General features: G+C 39.4%; 1 protein-coding gene across 1 annotated transcript in view; it reads right to left on the bottom strand.

The window, feature by feature from the left end:
* Positions 1-17523, bottom strand: part of TMEM259 (transmembrane protein 259) — a 41884-nt gene that overhangs the window by 8053 nt on the left and 16308 nt on the right. Inside the window, exons 4-6 of the mRNA XM_044685336.1 lie at positions 10287-10397; positions 2443-2565; positions 1520-1620 (exon numbers count right to left, since the gene is read on the bottom strand). Of these exons, the coding sequence (XP_044541271.1) occupies positions 1520-1620; positions 2443-2565; positions 10287-10397 (335 nt within the window). The remainder of the gene's footprint in view (positions 1-1519; positions 1621-2442; positions 2566-10286; positions 10398-17523) is intronic.

Below are 17523 nucleotides of genomic sequence, written 5' to 3' on the forward strand. Positions count from 1 at the left end.
AAAGAAGTAAAAAATGATATTCTTTCATCTGCATTCATATTTCCTCAGTTCCTTCTATGGAAGTGGAAAGCCTTTTTCATCACTAGTTCATTGGCATTGTCTCAGATCCTTCCATTGTTGATAATAGTTAAGTCATTCACAATAGAACATCATAAATTATTCCTGTTACTGTGTACAGCATTCTCCTGGTTCTTCTTACTTCATTTTGTATCACTTTATAGGTCTTTCTAGGTTTTTTTGTGATCATCTTCTAATATAACTTCATTTATTTACTTAGAATTCAGCACCACACCCCCTCTTTCCTCCCCCTCCTGCAGCTGACAAGCAATTCCACTGGGTTATACATATATCATTGTTCAAAACTGATTTCCATGTTATTCATATTTGCAGTAGAGTGATCCTTTTAACATCAAAACTCTAATCATGTCCCTATCAATCTATGTGATCCATCGTATGTTTTTCTTCTGCATTTCTGTTTCCACAGTTTTCTCTGGATATAGCACTTAAGTTTTTAAATGAAATTTGGTAGCATGGTGAGAGAAAAGGCATACCAGTCTTTCCCATTAGAAGGTAAGCTCCTTGAGGGCAGGGACTGTCCTGCTTGCTTGGATTTGTATGGCCAGTGCTTAATACAGTGCATGACACATAGCACTTAATAAATGCCTATTCATCTATTCGTTCGTTCATTCATTCATTCAGAGTGAAAGTTTTGCTCTGTAAGGTAGAATTCTGAGCAAGGCACTTAAATCTTTCTGGGGTTCAGCAAGGTTGAATGAAATGATGATTCTTTTTGGTTCTATGTCCTTATGGTCAAAATTAGGGATGAGCCCTGATCTTTCAAGATTCAGATTAGGGGTGCCTACATTAGAGCTGTTTGATGCCAATAGCCCTGGCCTGAACAGTTTCTCAGCTCTTGAACATTCACTCTTACTGTCAGAGGGATTTCCTAGTCAGGACTTCAGAGCTAAAAGGATCCTTACCTACATCAACTAATCCATTTTATGGGCAGGAAAACTCAAGCTTGGTAATAGACATGGCTCTTCCAGTTACAAAAGCCACAAAGAGTAGGAAACTACCTAAAAGATCCTTTAGTTCAACACCCACTTGACCAAGAATCTCCACTATGCCATCTCCAACAAATGTCAACTGGCCCCTCCTCAAAGACGTCTCATATGAGGAATTCACTACTACCAAAACAACCCATTTAACTTTTGAACAGCTCTAGAAATTATGTTTTCCCTTACATTCAGCCAAGACCTGCCTCCCTTTGGATCACTAGCTCCATGACTGGTTCAGATGGTTCCTCTATCTGTATCTTGAATTCTGTACCTTAAAAATCCATCAGTGCCTCTAAATGACCTTGGAGGCCCCTCCCAGATCTAAAAGTCCAAGTGACTTGCCCAATATAGGGCTTTCTACTCTTTGATCCACGCCTCCTAAGGACCACTGCAAACCTTGAGTAGGTGTAGGTCTGGGTTTATAAAGAATGAAAGAGCCATATGGCATTTCTCACACTTACGAATATGACCATAATGACAAAGGCAGCAAAGTAGGAAGTCCTGGCCATCCACATGCTGACAAAGCGATAATGTTCCCCAGATACAACATTGCGCAGGAAACCTATGGAAAACAAGAAGATTTTAAAATGGTAATTCCAAGCTAGCCAAACACAAACCAGGAAAAGTGATCATAATTTATTTTCTTCATTTTAAGGGTTGCAAAGATTTTTATTCACAATAATTGGGTAGGATAATAATTGTATCATGGCCATATCACACTAATGTAAGGAAATCCTGAAGGGGAAGTCTCAACCAAAGCAGATGACATCCTGATGACTTAGTAGATAAATCACAGAGAGATGCCCAACACATAGAAAGGACCAGGATCCTCCTGACTTTAAGCTCAGCTCATCTACTAGGTCACACTGCCTGTTATCCCTGGGAAATGTAGCTTGGGAAGAGAAAGTACCTGTGGTTCCATCATGAGTGAGTCAAAGGAACTTTTTAAAAGCCCAGGCTCTTGGGCTCCAGGCTCCAGGCTATGTCCAGTACACTAAAACTAGGGCTAATGCCAGAAATAAGACATGCCACTTGTGTCCTCATGTGACCAGGTTGCTCTTTCTAGATAATCACAGTTCATATTTCCAAAGTGACTTACAATTTCTGAAGCAGTCCTCACAGCACAATCTTTTGAGGCAGGTGGGATAAATATTCAATTTTGCAAATAAATAGCTGATTTGCTTAGCATCACAGACCTGGTAACAAAACCTGCCCCTCCAATCCAGAGATCTTCCCATCAAACTACACTGCTTTGGGCCAGAGTACACATGCATGCATACAAACATACATCTCCTTCCTGCAAATAAAGACTGCTCCCATGAGCTTTGCCCGCACCCCCCCCCCCCTGCCCCCTGGGTTCTCAGCTCCTTGGCTGGAGACTGACCCTTGTTTTCTTCATTTTCTGCCAGGGCTTTCACGCTGGACATTAAAACATCATCATAACCCAAGAATTCATCCAGGAGTAAACGGCTAAATCGGTCTCCAAAGCACTGGTCTCTTGTGGGATCTAGATTAGGAGAGGAGAAACATGTTTCTGAGTTGAAAGTTCAGGTCACTTTGGAGCAAATGTTCCTGTGGTGGAGAAAACCAATCAGAAAGAATAGCAGTCCTGCTTCTACAAATGCTGCTTCCACTTGCTGCCTGTTTTCTATTGTGTTTTGTGTCCTCCCGGAGGGGCCTCCCCCCCTCCCCATCTTCACTGGATCCTTGCCATTCCAAGAGATATAGAGGTCACAGGTCTCATTCTTCGGTTTTGATCTGTGCAAAGGGGGGAATATAATAAAGAAAGAGACAGGTAGAAGCTTTTGCAAAGTCTGATGCAAAACTTTACAGAAGGAGGGTTGGCACACACACAGAACTGAAAGAAGAGTTCCAGAATTTGGGGAAGGGATAAGAGGCAGAACCTGAAGGAGGAAGTTGTCCATTGGTCCTGAACACTGAGGAGAGCAGAGGGTTACTTCCTGTGGCCATCTTGTATCTGGCTGAGGGAGGTAAATGACCTTTTCTCTACTGCAATCAGAGGTTTCTGTATTCCTATCATTGAGATATTATCACCCCTATTTCTGTCTCCAATTAACATCCTGAGGACAACGGTATTTTCTGAGAAATCCAGTCTATGTGTGTGAAACTACCAAGACCCAGCTCCTATCAGTGAGAACAGCCCAGCCAGCTTGGCCCTAGGCCTCAGGCTTCCAGGGTGAATTTACCATCAAATCTAGCTATTTTTTACCTAACAAACTGTTTTCTAGTCTATTTCATAGTGAACCAGTAGTTAGGTTATTTAGTTAGTTTTGATTTGGTAGAAAGAGAGAATAGCAATAGAATAGCCTTCAACTCTAAGAAGAAGGTCTGTGAGGACCCATAGATGGTATTAGGGACTCTTTTATCCTGGTCCACCAACCTATCCTTTGAGTTTGAGAAGTTTAATAAACCATACACTGTTTATAACAATTTAGAAGCAGTCAGATTGCTGTATAACATCAACTAAAGGTGAAGCCTACCTGGTAGGCTGACATCCTGACTCCAACCAACTGTGAGTCATCACTCGTCCAAGTATCAAGATACCAACCAATTACTTCATCTCCATCAATCAAATATTTCACTACAGATGAGGAAATGCCCCGAGATAGGTCATAGCAAGTTACTCAATGACAGATCTAGATGTCCAGATCTAGTCCCCACTCCTGGGCTATTAGTTTTTTGTGCTTCCAACATCTCCAATCTCACTTCCTATTTGCACAAGGCTTTATACAGATCACCTCATTTGAGTTTTAATAAAACTCTATGAGACCCTGGTATAACTTTTCTCAGATTATTTACCACATTTGGCTAGGGTGGGGGACAGGGGATTTGAATTATAAAATGTCAGAAAGTGATTGTCAAAAATTGTTTCTACATGTGATTGGGAAAAAAAATAAAACCCTATGAAGCAATGTCTAGGGCCATGTTGGCAAACCTATGGCATGTCTGCCAGAGGGGGCTATTTCCCTCTTCCTCTCCATGTACACCTGAGGACATTTCTCTCATCACCCACCCCTCTGCCCAGTAGCCCAATGGGAATGTTTCCTCCCTCCTTTGGGGTAAGGCAGGGGGCTCACATGCAGTGTGAGGGTTGTAGTTTGGGCACTTGATTTCTAAGATCTCTAAAAGGTTTGCCATCACTAGTCTTAGGGCATATATTATTAAGACAATTACTAAGGCTGAGAAACATTAAAGGACTTGTTCAAGGCCCTATGGCAGTTAAGGGAGTTGGAACTTGATCCAGACCTTTTGCTTATGTCCAGTGCTTTCATCAGAATGCAACAAGAGCCTAGTTCCATCCTCACCCTGCCTCCTGGACACTGTATCCTGATTTTCCTTCAATCTTCTGGCTATTGCTGTGTGGGCAAGTAGAAAGAACAACAGATGGAGAAACAGAAGACCTAGGTCCAAGTCTTGTCTTTGCCCCAAAGTCATTATGGAACTGGGCATATCACTTCCTCCTCTCGGCTTCAGTTTCTTTTACCAAATGAAGGGCTCTGATTAGCTCGTCTCTTAAGTATTTTTCCAGCTCTGACAACCTAGGAGTCTATAAAAGGAAGTTTATGTGGGAAGAGGAAGAATGAGATTTAAGAAAGGGGGGCTCATTCACAAGGGACCCTGGAATGACATTATAATTTAATAATTCACCCAGTAGCAAATGGCTAAGAGAATAATTTTTAGAGAAGGTAGCAGCTAAAATCAGTCTTTGGGAAAGAGAAATATTTTGAAAAGCAGAGATGAGGAGTATGTATATTATAAACATATGGATTACTTGTGTAAATAAATACAAAGAGGTAGGAAAGGAATTACAATTTGGAAATAGGTAGTAGTTCAGATGGGCTGGAACATGGAACGGGGAGGGAGAGAATATGAAATAAATCTAGAAAGGAAGGCTAGAGTTATATCCAGGTATAAAACCAGGCTAAGGGATGGATGGGGGGAGGGAGGGAGAGGAAAGGGTTGGGAGGAATGGAGGGAAAGGGGGGGGGAGAGGGAGAAGGGGAAGGGAAAAGACAGATAAGACAGAGATCAATAACAATTCAGATCATGAAATTAGGGGCTTGAGAGGATGGTGGTCCCTGCAACAGAAGTAGGAAAGTTAGAGTTTGGGTTTGAGTATGTTGAATTTGAAATGCCTGTGGTATATTTAGTTGACAATCTAGATCCTGTGTGCAGGAGACTAGGGCAGGATGTACAAATGTTGGAGTAATTTGCATAGAGAGAATTTCTCACAGAAGAGTAGATGAGGTCACTGATATAAGGTAATCTGAGGAAATGAGGTATGTGTTCTAACCACACAAAGATGGAAGTTGAAAGATGATCTGACAGAGGAGGAAGAAGGAAGTTAGGAAGGCAGGCAGGCGCACCATGGAAGCTAAGGCAGCAGAAACTATCCCATAAAAAGGATTGGCTGATGGTATCAATAGCTGCAAAGAAGTCAAGAAGTATGGAGACCAGGAAAAGTCATCAAATTTTATAGAAAAGTATCACTAAAAATCAATTAATAACAGACTTAGAAGATGAAACATTCTTTTGAAGAAAGTAATTTCAGCAGAGTAGGAGATCAGAAGCTTGATTAAAGAAGCATTATGAGATTATCACGTAAAGTGGAAAGTTTTTAAAGATAGGGTTGGTAGAGGGTAGGAGTGAGTGGCGGCAAAATAGTAGAACAGCAATAAAAATAGTGAGCATTCTCCCAAATTTCCTCAAACAAATCTATTAAATGCACCAGAGGGCAGCTAGGTAGCTCAGTGGATGGATAGCCATGTCTAGAGAAGAGATCCTGGGTTCAAATCTGTACTCAGACACTTCTAGCTATGTGACCCTAAATGAGTCACTAATCCCCATTTGCCTACCCCTTAGGATTCTTCTGCCTTGGAAGCAAAATACACTATTGGTTCTAAGATGGAACATAATTAATTGAAAAGCTAGGCAAATTAGCTTTGGTGGATCAGGTGAAATAACTTGTTAAAATTACATTTAGTACCTGGGAGTAGCCTGTGACAATTTCTGAGAATGTTGGGCTGAAGCAAAGATGGCTTCATCTCCTAGAAATATTATAATTTGGCTCCAGGACATTTATCTGCCCAGGAAGGCAATAGAAAGTCAACTATGTACTCTCATTACATAATAAGGTAAGAGAAAGATTAAAAAAAAAAAACAACCAGAGTTGAAGAGACCAAGAAATATCACAATATTTTACTATTGAAATAGGTCTTAGCAATCATCTGGTCCAACTCATAACAGCCCCTCCCTCAAAAAACAAAAACAAGAACAATTCTCCTCTACCAAAGGGATCACCCATTCTATACTTGAAGGCCTCTCCAATCAGGGAGGATCACTATACTGGAGACAGACCATGCCACTTTGGGACAGCTGTAAGGAAGTTTATCTTTATGTCAAATATAAATTTGCCTATTTGCAACTTCTTATCATTGCTCTTCACTTTGCCCTCTCCCACAGGTCAGCCCTTCAAACATCTGATGATACCTTCCATGTCCTAAAGCTCCTCTTTTCCAACTGGATTTGGCAAAAATTGAATCACAGAATTTGGAGACTAAAAACATCCAGGTAGGAAGGTCACCAGTGATGATGCGCACATTATGTTCTCTTTAGCATATTCTTTACTAAAAAAGGTTTTGAACTGTGATTATATCTATTGGAATATATTTTCTCCTGACATTGACCACAGTTCTTCATATAACATAACAGATAGTCTTTGTGAGTAGCCATAAGCAAAATTATTCACCAAGAGTTGGCCAACTTTAGGATGATGACCTAGGCAGCCAGTTATTAGCCAACAGACACAAAGGTTAAGAGCCTAGGCTCGGAATCTGTGGACACATCCACAGCATGATGAAGCACTAAAAGGACTTAAGAGGCAATCTGATGTAGTTAATAGTATTGGCCCTGGAATCAGGAAGCACTGGAAACTATCTATAGGACCATAAGCAAATCATATAACCTCTTTGAACCTCAGGGTCTTCAACTATAAAACAAGGATTACAGGACCCTCTTCAAAGTGTATTGACACTCCTTGTGAACTGATCCAACCATTCTGGATGGCAATCTGGAACTATGCCCAAAGAACTCTTAAAAGACTGCTTGCCCTTTGATCCAGCCATAGCATCGTTGGGTTTGTACCCCAAAGAGATCATAGATAAAAAGACATCTACAAAAATATTCATAGCCGTACTTTTTGTGGTGGCAAAAAACTGGAAAAGGAGGGTATGCCCTTCAATTGGGGAATGGCTGAACAAATTGTGGTATATGCTGGTAATGGAATACTATTGTGCTCAAAGGAATAATGAACTGGAGGAATTCCATGTAAAATGGAACAACCACCAGGAAGTGATGAAGAGTGAAAGGAGCAGAACCAGAAGAACATTGTAAACAGAGACTGGTACACTGTGGTAAAATCGAATACAATGGACTTTTGTACTAGCAGCAATGCAATGGCCCAGGACAATACTGATGGATTTATGGAAAAGAACGCTCCCCACATTCAGAGGAAGAACTACAGGAGTGGAAACACAGAAAAAAAAAAACAACTGCTTGAACACATGGGTTGATGCGGACATGATTGGTGATGTAGACTCAAAATGACCACACCAATGCAACTGTCAATAATATGGAAATAGGTCTTGATAGATGACACATGTTAAAACCAGTGGAAATGTGAGTTGGCTGGGGGGTAAAGGGGAAAGTAAAAACATGAATCATGTAACCATGGAAAATTTTTCTAAAAAAAATAAAATATTTAAACTCAAATGTATTGACACTCCAGAAAGAGAATGCATTGTAAAACACTGCAAATTTTAAAGTTTGTCAGTTATTATTGTTGCCATTCAGGGATGCTATAGTCAAAAAAAAATTTACTATCTTGAACATGAAAGTGAATACTTCCAAATCTGGTTCTCCTCAAAACTTCCCCATTTCTGTTGGGTTCTCTACCACTCTTCTGGTCAAAGAGGTCTGAAACTCATCCATAACTCTTTCATTCTCCCTCACTCCCTTTATCCTATCAGTTGCCATGTCCCGTTCCTTCTACATGCACAGTACTTTTTGCTTCTGCCTCTTTCTAATTCCACAGCTTCTATTCATGTTCAGGCCCTCATTTCCTCTTATATGGGCTACTATCATGATCTTCCTAACTAACTAGTTTTCCTGCCTCCAGTGTCTCCCCTTCCAAATCTATCTTCCACATAGTTGTCAGTTAACATAATAATAAAGATGATAATAATATAAAATAACATAACAAAGACTTGATCATATACTCACACTCATCCTTATCATCATCATCTCAAAAAAACCAATAGCTCTCTACCTGTGATGGCAAAATACAAAATTCATAGTTTGATGTTTAAGGCAATCTATAATCTCCTTCCCACCTCTCTTTTCCAGTCTCATTTCATTTTACTCCCCGAAACTTGAGTCTAGTCAAAACGGCTATTCCACATACACAACATTCTTTCTCCCACACTCCTGCCTATGCACAGATGGTGGGTCCTCCATGACTGAAATGTTCTTTATTCTTACCTTAACTGCCTGAAAAACTTTCAAAAGACAGTTTAGGTGCTGCTTAATACCAAAAGCCCTTCCTGATATTTCCAAAAGCTAACACTCCCTATTCCTTGAAATTACATTATATTATTTTGTACTTATTCATCTGTGTTATGTGCTATGTCTCCCTAGAAGAATGCAAGCTCCCTAAGGTTGGGGACTGTTTCATTTGTGCCTTTGTATCCTCAGTACTTGCTCCATAAATGCTTGTTAACTTGAACTGAAATGCCTACTGATAGATAAGCCTCTCCAAACTTAGTGGGATCAGTCCTAACAAACAGTTCCTCACCAGCCATACTCAAAGCCTTTTCAGTTTAGAGCCTACTCCAACTGACAAAGCCTTTGGAAAAACTTTGGGAGGTACCAGAGAAGATTATAGTCCAGGGCTGGGATCTGAACAAAAACTCAAAATCTGGAGGGAACAGAGGCTGAATCTAGTCAGCAGCACACAAGCTTTCTGGACCACAAATAGAACCAGAGACAAAAGCAAACACATAAAGCTGTTCCAGGATTCCCTGGCCTTCTGAGAGTCTGAAAATAGAACAGGAGCAAGGGAGGCCCCTCTAAAATCAAAAGGTTGGCTTATGATCACAGATCACAACCCCAAGAACACTGGAAGTAAGGAAAAGGGTGTTTGAATATAAAAGAAGTTTCAGAGGTGTCATGTACCTTTTTTTTTTTTAAACCCCTACCTTCCACCTTAGAATCAATTCTAAGTATCAATTCCGAGGCAGAAGAGCAGTAAGAGCTAGACAAGGTTAAGTGACTTGCCTAAGGTGAAAGAGCTAGGAACTGTCTGAGGCCAGATGTGCCTGGTAAACTCACAAAATTATGCTATCAATGTTGTACAGCATTTTTTGTTTATTTTGTTAAACATTTCTCAATTAAATTTAAATCTGGTTTGGACTGTGTGCGTCTCTGTCACCTTGGATCTTGACTAACTCGTACTCAAGGAGGAATCCTCTCATATTAGAAATCATGGCTGCCATTTTTATGGAACTTCAATGTTTACAAAACACTTTACAAACATATTATCATGTAATTCTCATTACAAACCTGTAAGGAGACCAAGATTCAGAGACACTAAATGATCTGCCGAGAATTACACAGAGGTGGGACTCAAAAACTCAGTACTCTTTGCGCTGTAACTTGCTGCCTTTACAATATTCCCAGGAAGCCTTCCAGTCTCTGCTTGAACATAACATGAAACTTGCTGACCTCCTGAAGCAATAGGATCCTGTTTGAGCGGAAAGGCTCCTATTATTTGCAAGTTTTCCCTATACTGGGCTAAAAGGCTTCCCTGGATCACTTCCACTCAATGCTCCTTATTCTATAGCCAGGACCAACCAACATGACTAACTTCTCTTTCATACAAGGGCCTGAAAAAAGCTATAAAACCTATCTCTAAGTCTTCTCTTTTGGGTCTCTGAAACATAGAACAGATAATTGAAGCTAGAAGGAACATCCTCTCAATTTGTATATGAGAAACCTAAATCTCAAAGGAGAACCAACCTGCTTAAATGCATGAGAGTTTTATCTTGGCTCTCAGCATGTAAATCATCTTATCCTTCTGAAAATGGATTGTTGGAAGATGTCCTATGAAGGCTATAATGAGACTACATAAGTAATGGGGGTTCAACTTACCGAGGGTCACCACCATGACTGGGATGCTGAGGCGCTGCCTTGTGCTCTGAGACAATCGCAAAAATCCATACTCCAGGGAATATTCCACTATGTACTCTTCTTGGGGCCATACTAAAAAGAGAACAAGGAAAAAAGTGATAAGTATTCTAGTTGGAAAATATGAAATTCCATATTCCTCACACACCACCCACCACTATAGCCTGAAAGAGTATGTAACAAGCAACAAGATTATAACATTTAGAGCTGAAAAGTGTATTAAGTATCCAGTCCAATCCTTCATTTTACAGGGGGAGACAAAGGCCCAGGGGATATTATAACTAGTGAAAAGCAGAGCTAGAACTTGAATCCAAAAGCAAAGATTTTCATTATCACCACTATTTAACAGTGCTAGAAATGGTAACTGTAGCAATAAGACAAAAATGAGAAATCGAGGGAATGAACATGAGCAAAGAAGAAACAAAATAACTTCTTTTTGCAGATTATGATTTACTTAGAAATCCTAAACAATTAACTAAAAATTAATTGCAACAATAAATTCAATAAAGTTCTAGGATGTAAAATAAATCCACATAAATCACCAGCATGTCTGTATGTTTACAATAAAATCCAGCGGGAAGGGATCAAAAGAGAAATTGCATTCAAAATAACTACAGAAGCTATAAAATATTTTAAAGTATATTTTTTAAGATGTACCCAGAAACTTCATGAATCCAACTATAAAATACTCTGCAGAAATAAACATAGATCTAAATAATCAGAGAAATATTACCTGCTAATGAGTAGGTTGAGCTAATATAACAAAAATGATACTATTATGTAAATTAACTGAATATTCAGTGTTTATTAAACTACCCAAAGATACATTTTATAGAACCAGCTATCCCACTTAGACCTATATCCTAAATTGCTCAAAGAAAGAGGAAAAAAACCTATAAATGCAAAAAAATATTTATAGCAGCTCCTTTTATGATTGCCTAAAGTTGGAAGGAGATGTCCTATTAGAAAATGGCTATACAAATAATGGGCACAATACAATATTATTGTGCCTTAAGACAAATTTATTATTGTGCCAAACAGGCACAACTTCTGAGGAAACTGGGAAGACATTATAAACTGATACCTAGGCAAGTGTGCATAACTAACGGGACAATTTACACAACATTATAGAGAAAACAACTTTTAAAGACTTTATAACTACATCTGATTTATGTGAAGGTAAATCCCACCCCAAAATTGAGAGGCAGAGGGATGACCTTTCTTGAACTTAGGAGTTCTGAGTAACAGTGGCTAAGCTGATAGGTTATTTGCACTCAGTTCAATATTAATGAGTCCACAGGAACTACCATTCTACGAGGATTTGTCTAAGGAGGAGCTTCAGTGGTTCCCAAACTTTTTTGGCCTACTGCCCCCTTTCCAGAAAAAATATTACTTAGCCCCATGGAAATTAATTTTTTAAAAAATTTAATAGCAATTAATAGGAAAGATAAATGCACCTGTGGCCATCACTGCTCCCCTGGATCACTGCAGCACCCACCAGGGGGCAGTAGTGCCCACTTTGGGAATCGATGAGCTAAATGGTCAATGTCAGAAATGGAGCTAACCAAAGTTCTCAATCTAATCAGAGTAGAACTGAGCCCATGAGTAGCTCCTACTATTTCTAGCCAGAGAAAGATAAAAGATACCCAATTTTGGGGTGGGGGAGCATGAAGGATCAGGAGCCAGGTCAACAAACTATGCTATGTGAATATAAAAGAATACTATTATGCTACAAGAAATGACAAATATATGAAATAAAAAAAAAAACCAAAAACAAACAAACAAACAAACAAAAAAAAAACACCAAGCAGAATGAGATCAGCATATGACTTCAATGATTAAGCAATAATAAAAGGTAGATGAACTCAGATTAAAGGCAGCAACCAAGAGTGGTTCCAAAAGTCATGATGCGCTAATGCTGCTGGTGGAGTTGTGAACTGATCCAACCATTCTGAAGGGCAATTTGGAATTATGCCCAACGAGCTATAAAACAATGCATACTCTTTGATCCAGCAATATGACTATTAGGTTGTATCCTGGAGAGATTAAAAAAAGGGGAAAGGATCTACTTGTACAAAAATATTTATAGCTGTTCTTTTTATGGTGGCAAAGAGGAGATGTCCATCAATTGGGGAATGGCTGAACAAACCATGGTATATGGAATAGTATTGTGCTATAAGAAATAAGCAGGATGATTTCAGAAAGAGCTGGACAGATCTACTTGAACTGATACAGTACAAAATAAGCAGAAGCAGGAGAACACTGACAGCAATATTGTATGATGATCAACTGTGAAACACTTGGCTATTCTCAGCAATGATCTGGGACAATTCTGAAAGGGCTTATGACAAAGAATGCTCTCTATCTCCAGAAAAAGAACGGTTGGAGTCAGATGCACATCAAAGCATACTATCTTTCATATTAGTTTATTTACAGTTTTATGAGTATTCTCTTATAATAATGACCAATATGGAAGTATGTTTTGCATGATAATACATGTATAATCCAGGTCAGTTGCTTACTATCTCTAAGAGAGGGGGGAGGGAAAGAGAGTGAGACAATCTGGATCTTATAATTTAGAAAAAGTACGTTATTGAAAATTGTTATTATATGTAATTGGGAAAATAAAATATCTTGGGGGCAAGCTGGGTGGCTTAGTGGATTGAGAGCCAGCCAGAGATGGGAAGTCCTAGGTTCAAATCTGGCCTCAGACACTTTCTAGGAATGTGACTCTAGGCAAGTAACAACCTCACTGCCTAGTCCTTAACTCTCTTCTGCCTTGGAACCAATACACAATATTGATTCTAAGACGGAAAGTAAGGGTTTAACACACACACACACACACACACACACACACACACACACACACACTCACTCACTCACTCACTCACTCACTCACTCACTCAAATAAAAAAAGGTAGATGATGGAATACAATCCATTCTCTTGGCAAAGGTGGAAGATTTACAGGGTTTTAAGACTGGTACTACAGCTAGCAATAGGTTTTACTTAATTGTTTTTCTTTGTGGGGAGTAGAAGAATTAATAGGAAATATCTGTGGTATTAAAAAACAAAACAAAACCAAAAAACCTAAGAGTGTTCAATAAAACTTTAAATGTTAGCCATCAATTAGAAGCCTAAAGTGGGGAAGGAACCTGCTTATAAGTCACCCAGAGCCAGAAGCTTAGCTAAGACCAAACCCTGATTTCTGGCTCTTTCCATCAACTTATACAAAAGACATATCCATGAGCTGGCCTCTCTTTCTGAGAGGAGTCTGATTTGTAAATATCAGCCCTATCCAGCAGGAACATTAGTTTGTTTGTTTTTTTTGTTTTGTTTTTAAACCCCTATCTTCTGTCTTGGAGTCAACACTGTATATTGGCTCCAAGACAGAAGAGTGGTAAGGGTAGGCAATGGGGGTCAAGTGACTTGCCCAGGGCCACACAGCTGGGAAGTGTAGGAGGCCAGATTTGAACCTAAGACCTCCCATCTCTAGGCCTGGTTCTCAATCCACTGAGCTACCCAGCTGCCTCCAGGGACATTAGTTTTTCACAAGAGCTCATTTATTCCTACTTTTTCAGCAACTAAGCCTGAAGTGGGGAGGCTATGCTTTGGGATAAGAAAAGAAAAAGAATGACTAGTCAATACGAGGCAAATAAAATATATTTGGAAAATAGAGACATGGGGGGAAAAAAGAAAGCAAAGACATGAGATTAAAGGACGACTCTTCCACTTCTGTCAAGTCCATGCTCCTAGGGCCTATGCCCATAATCCTATCCAAAAACAGTCTTGATTCATTTTCAAAGAAGCAGAGCTTAAATACATTTCTCCATTTACAACAAAAAATCAAATGAATAGCTAGAAAAGCATGAAAAGGCTGCAAGGTGTTCAAATAAATGGATCTCCCTAAACTGATTCAGATCAATCCCTTTCAACATAAAGTCAGACTTAGGCAATGCAAGGATTTCAATCTGATCTTACAGATAAATAAACTGAAGTTCAGACCAGGTGGGGTATTTGTCCAAGGTCACATGACCCCCAAGCACTGAGGCCAAGAATTCAAACCAAAGTCTCCTGTCTACCAGTCCAACCTTCCCTAACAAGGGCAGCATCTGCTCTCAAAGAGGATATACAACATAAAAATAATTATAATATAGATAAGTGCATAAAAGAGATGTGCATCAAGGTTAGTATAAAAAGAAAGAGAAATGTCCAATGTTGAAGTGGTGGTAATGGTTTGTAGAAATCAGAATCCTCTTTCCTTTTCCACAGTTCAGACCAAATCACAAAATTCTTTAAAAACAACATACAAGGGGGCAGCTGGGTAGCTCAGTGGATTGAGAGTCAGGCCTAGAGACAGGAGGTCCTAGGTTCAAATCCGGCCTCAGACACTTCCCAGCTGTGTGACCCTGGGCAAGTCACTTGACCCCCATTGCCCACCCTTACCACTCTTCCAACCAAGCAGCCAATACACAGAGGTTAAGGGTTAAAAAAATAAAATTAAATTAAAAAAATATAAAAATCTACCTGCCCTAAGCCTGGACCAAGACAACTACTGACTACATCTGAGGCCTGTCCTTGACACTGGTAAAAGTCAAGATCAGTCATGTGCTCGAATCACTTTTTTTAGTGGCACTGGGCTATTTCCTCCTCACAATCCTCTTCTGTGCTGTATCTTAGCAGTATAATTACAACTCTCCTGGTCGTCATATGGTCCTTTCAACACAGGGATCTCATATACCAAGTATACCCAAAGCGTCTGACATTCATTTATTCACTCACACATTAAGGTCCTATGTATAAAACACTGACTATGTAAAATAGCCACTGCCATCTAGGAATGAGATTCTTAATGCTACATTCTAAGGAGTGTTAGGCCTAATGAGGAAAGGATAATGAAAAGAAGCAGCAGAGTGATGTGAAAGAGAGCTTTGAATTTTAAGCCAAAAGCTCTGAATTTCAACCTCAGCCATTTACTTCTTTTTTCTCCCTGTGTGAGACCATGGCCAAGGTACTCTGGACAACTTGTTTCCAGCTCTGTAAAAGGAGGGAGCTGGACAATGGTCTTTATGTCTCTTCCAGATCTAAGTTATATAAACCTATAAAATCTGGGCCTAAATTTGAATTCAAGGCTTGATTACATTTGGGAAACTGAAATTCTTTCAATGATGTCAAGTGACTTTAAGCTTCAAAAACTATCTTTTTGTCACCAATAGTAGCTTAGAAATGCTACATGAGTATGAACTATAAGATACCACAATCTCAGAAAAATTCTAACTGGAGGTGATGCAAAGGGCAATAAAAAGAAATCATAGAGACAGAAGGAATTTCAGAGGCCAACTATGCCAACCCTCTCCTTTTATAGATGAAGAAACCAAGGCCCTTTTGGGGTTAAGTGCCTTGCCCAAGGACACTTGGGTAAATTAACACTCAAGAGCTTCAGACAGCAAAGTCCACCTGCTCTGTCCACTGCACCAGGATGCATATTAGCAACAATAACCTGTGCATGAAACACAGCATAAAGCATCATTATGCATATGAATGCCCAGAAAAGGTGATGAATGAGCCAATCCTTTGTGGTCAGGAACTTTCTCCCTCAGCCTTCTAGTGGTGGATTTGTGGGAGGCCAATAAGAGAAACAGAGTCTCAAATAGATAAAAATTTGAGACTCTTCTTTTGAGCCCTTTTATGATCCATACCTTTTCTTATTGGAAAAATATTATAGCCTTTTTGAAAAGCTTTAAGTTCCTAGAAAACCAGCAGTTATAGAGTTAACAAATTTCTCTCCTTGATAATTAAGAAGCCTGAACTCTAAAAAATATTACTTAGTCAAGGTCAGAACCAGACAAAGATAGACAAGACTTTATCTGACCAGATGCAATCCTGCAAATCAAGAGTACAGGACTCAATTTATTTAGGGTATCTATGAATATATTATTGCTCCCAGAATTAACCTCCTGCTAATTGGTGGTTGGAATTTGGCCTTTGACCCTGGACCCCCCCCCCTCTCCTTTTAAGACTCTAATGGGTTTTTGTATAATTTGTAACCCCTTCACAGCTGTAATTCTTTCTCTGTGCTCTTTGTGTGAAATCAGAATATATTAAACTCAAGACTCCATGGCAAGTGGGAGCAGTTATCAACTAACCGATAGTCTGACTGTTCTCAATGCTCTTTCTCTATACTATTTCAATCCGACGCCACTAAATGCCACTCAGTACCCCTGGAAATATAGCACTGGTTCTCTATAGTGGATTCTGGGTGCACTGAAGTAACACTAAGTATTAGAATTACAAGTGTATCCTACTGCTAGCAGGCAAGCTCCATGATTCTAAGCTTATATCCAGGCTAATACTAGACTCTCAACACAAAAAGCACTTAAATGTTTGTTGTACTGTTCTGTAAGGAACAGAATTTATGACCCTCCAAGTTACAAGGGGTTTGAGTGATCACTATTCTGATTAATTCTAGCACCGGGCATAGTAATTAATTACCTTCTGGTCCCTCATTTTGTCTGGATAACCCCTGAAGTGGGCTTCAGAAGTCGGAAAGAAACATCTTGTGAATTCTGACAAGTTGCTCTTTGAAATCTTGGAGGAAATGCTACTACTCTCTTCCCATTCAAATGCTGTGGTTAAGAATTCATAAGAATTTAACTTTGGTTTTGAAGGGACTTTATAGGTCTAGTCCAAGTCCTATATTTTATAGATAAGGAAATTGAGGCACAGAAACTTTAAACAATTGCTCAGAAGTCACTCATATAACAGCAACCATGATTGGAATGTAGGTACTCTGACAATGAATCTAGCTATCTCTTCTGTTAGTGTTGTTATGAAATGTACCCAAGTCTTGTCAATTCTACCTCAACATTATCTTTCAAGACTGTTCCCTTCTCTCCACTCCACAGCCACTCCACTAATTCAGGCCCTGATGGCCTTTTACCTAGTCTACTATATAAAGTCTAATTGGGCACCTTGCCTCTAGTCTCTATCCTCTCCAATCTTTTTTTTTTAAATTTCATTTTATTTTATTTTCAGTTTTGAATTCTCTCTCTCCCACGACCTATTGAGAAAGCAAGGAGAACAAAGCCCAAACTCACAACAAATATGTAAAATCAAGTAAAACAAATTCCCATATTAGCCATATCCCACCCCGCCAAAAGGAAAAAAAAAGAAAGGAAAGAAAACAGGCTCTGGTTTGTTCTC

This window comes from Gracilinanus agilis, chromosome 1, assembly GCF_016433145.1.
Source record: "Gracilinanus agilis isolate LMUSP501 chromosome 1, AgileGrace, whole genome shotgun sequence".
Lineage (NCBI taxonomy): Eukaryota > Metazoa > Chordata > Mammalia > Didelphimorphia > Didelphidae > Gracilinanus > Gracilinanus agilis.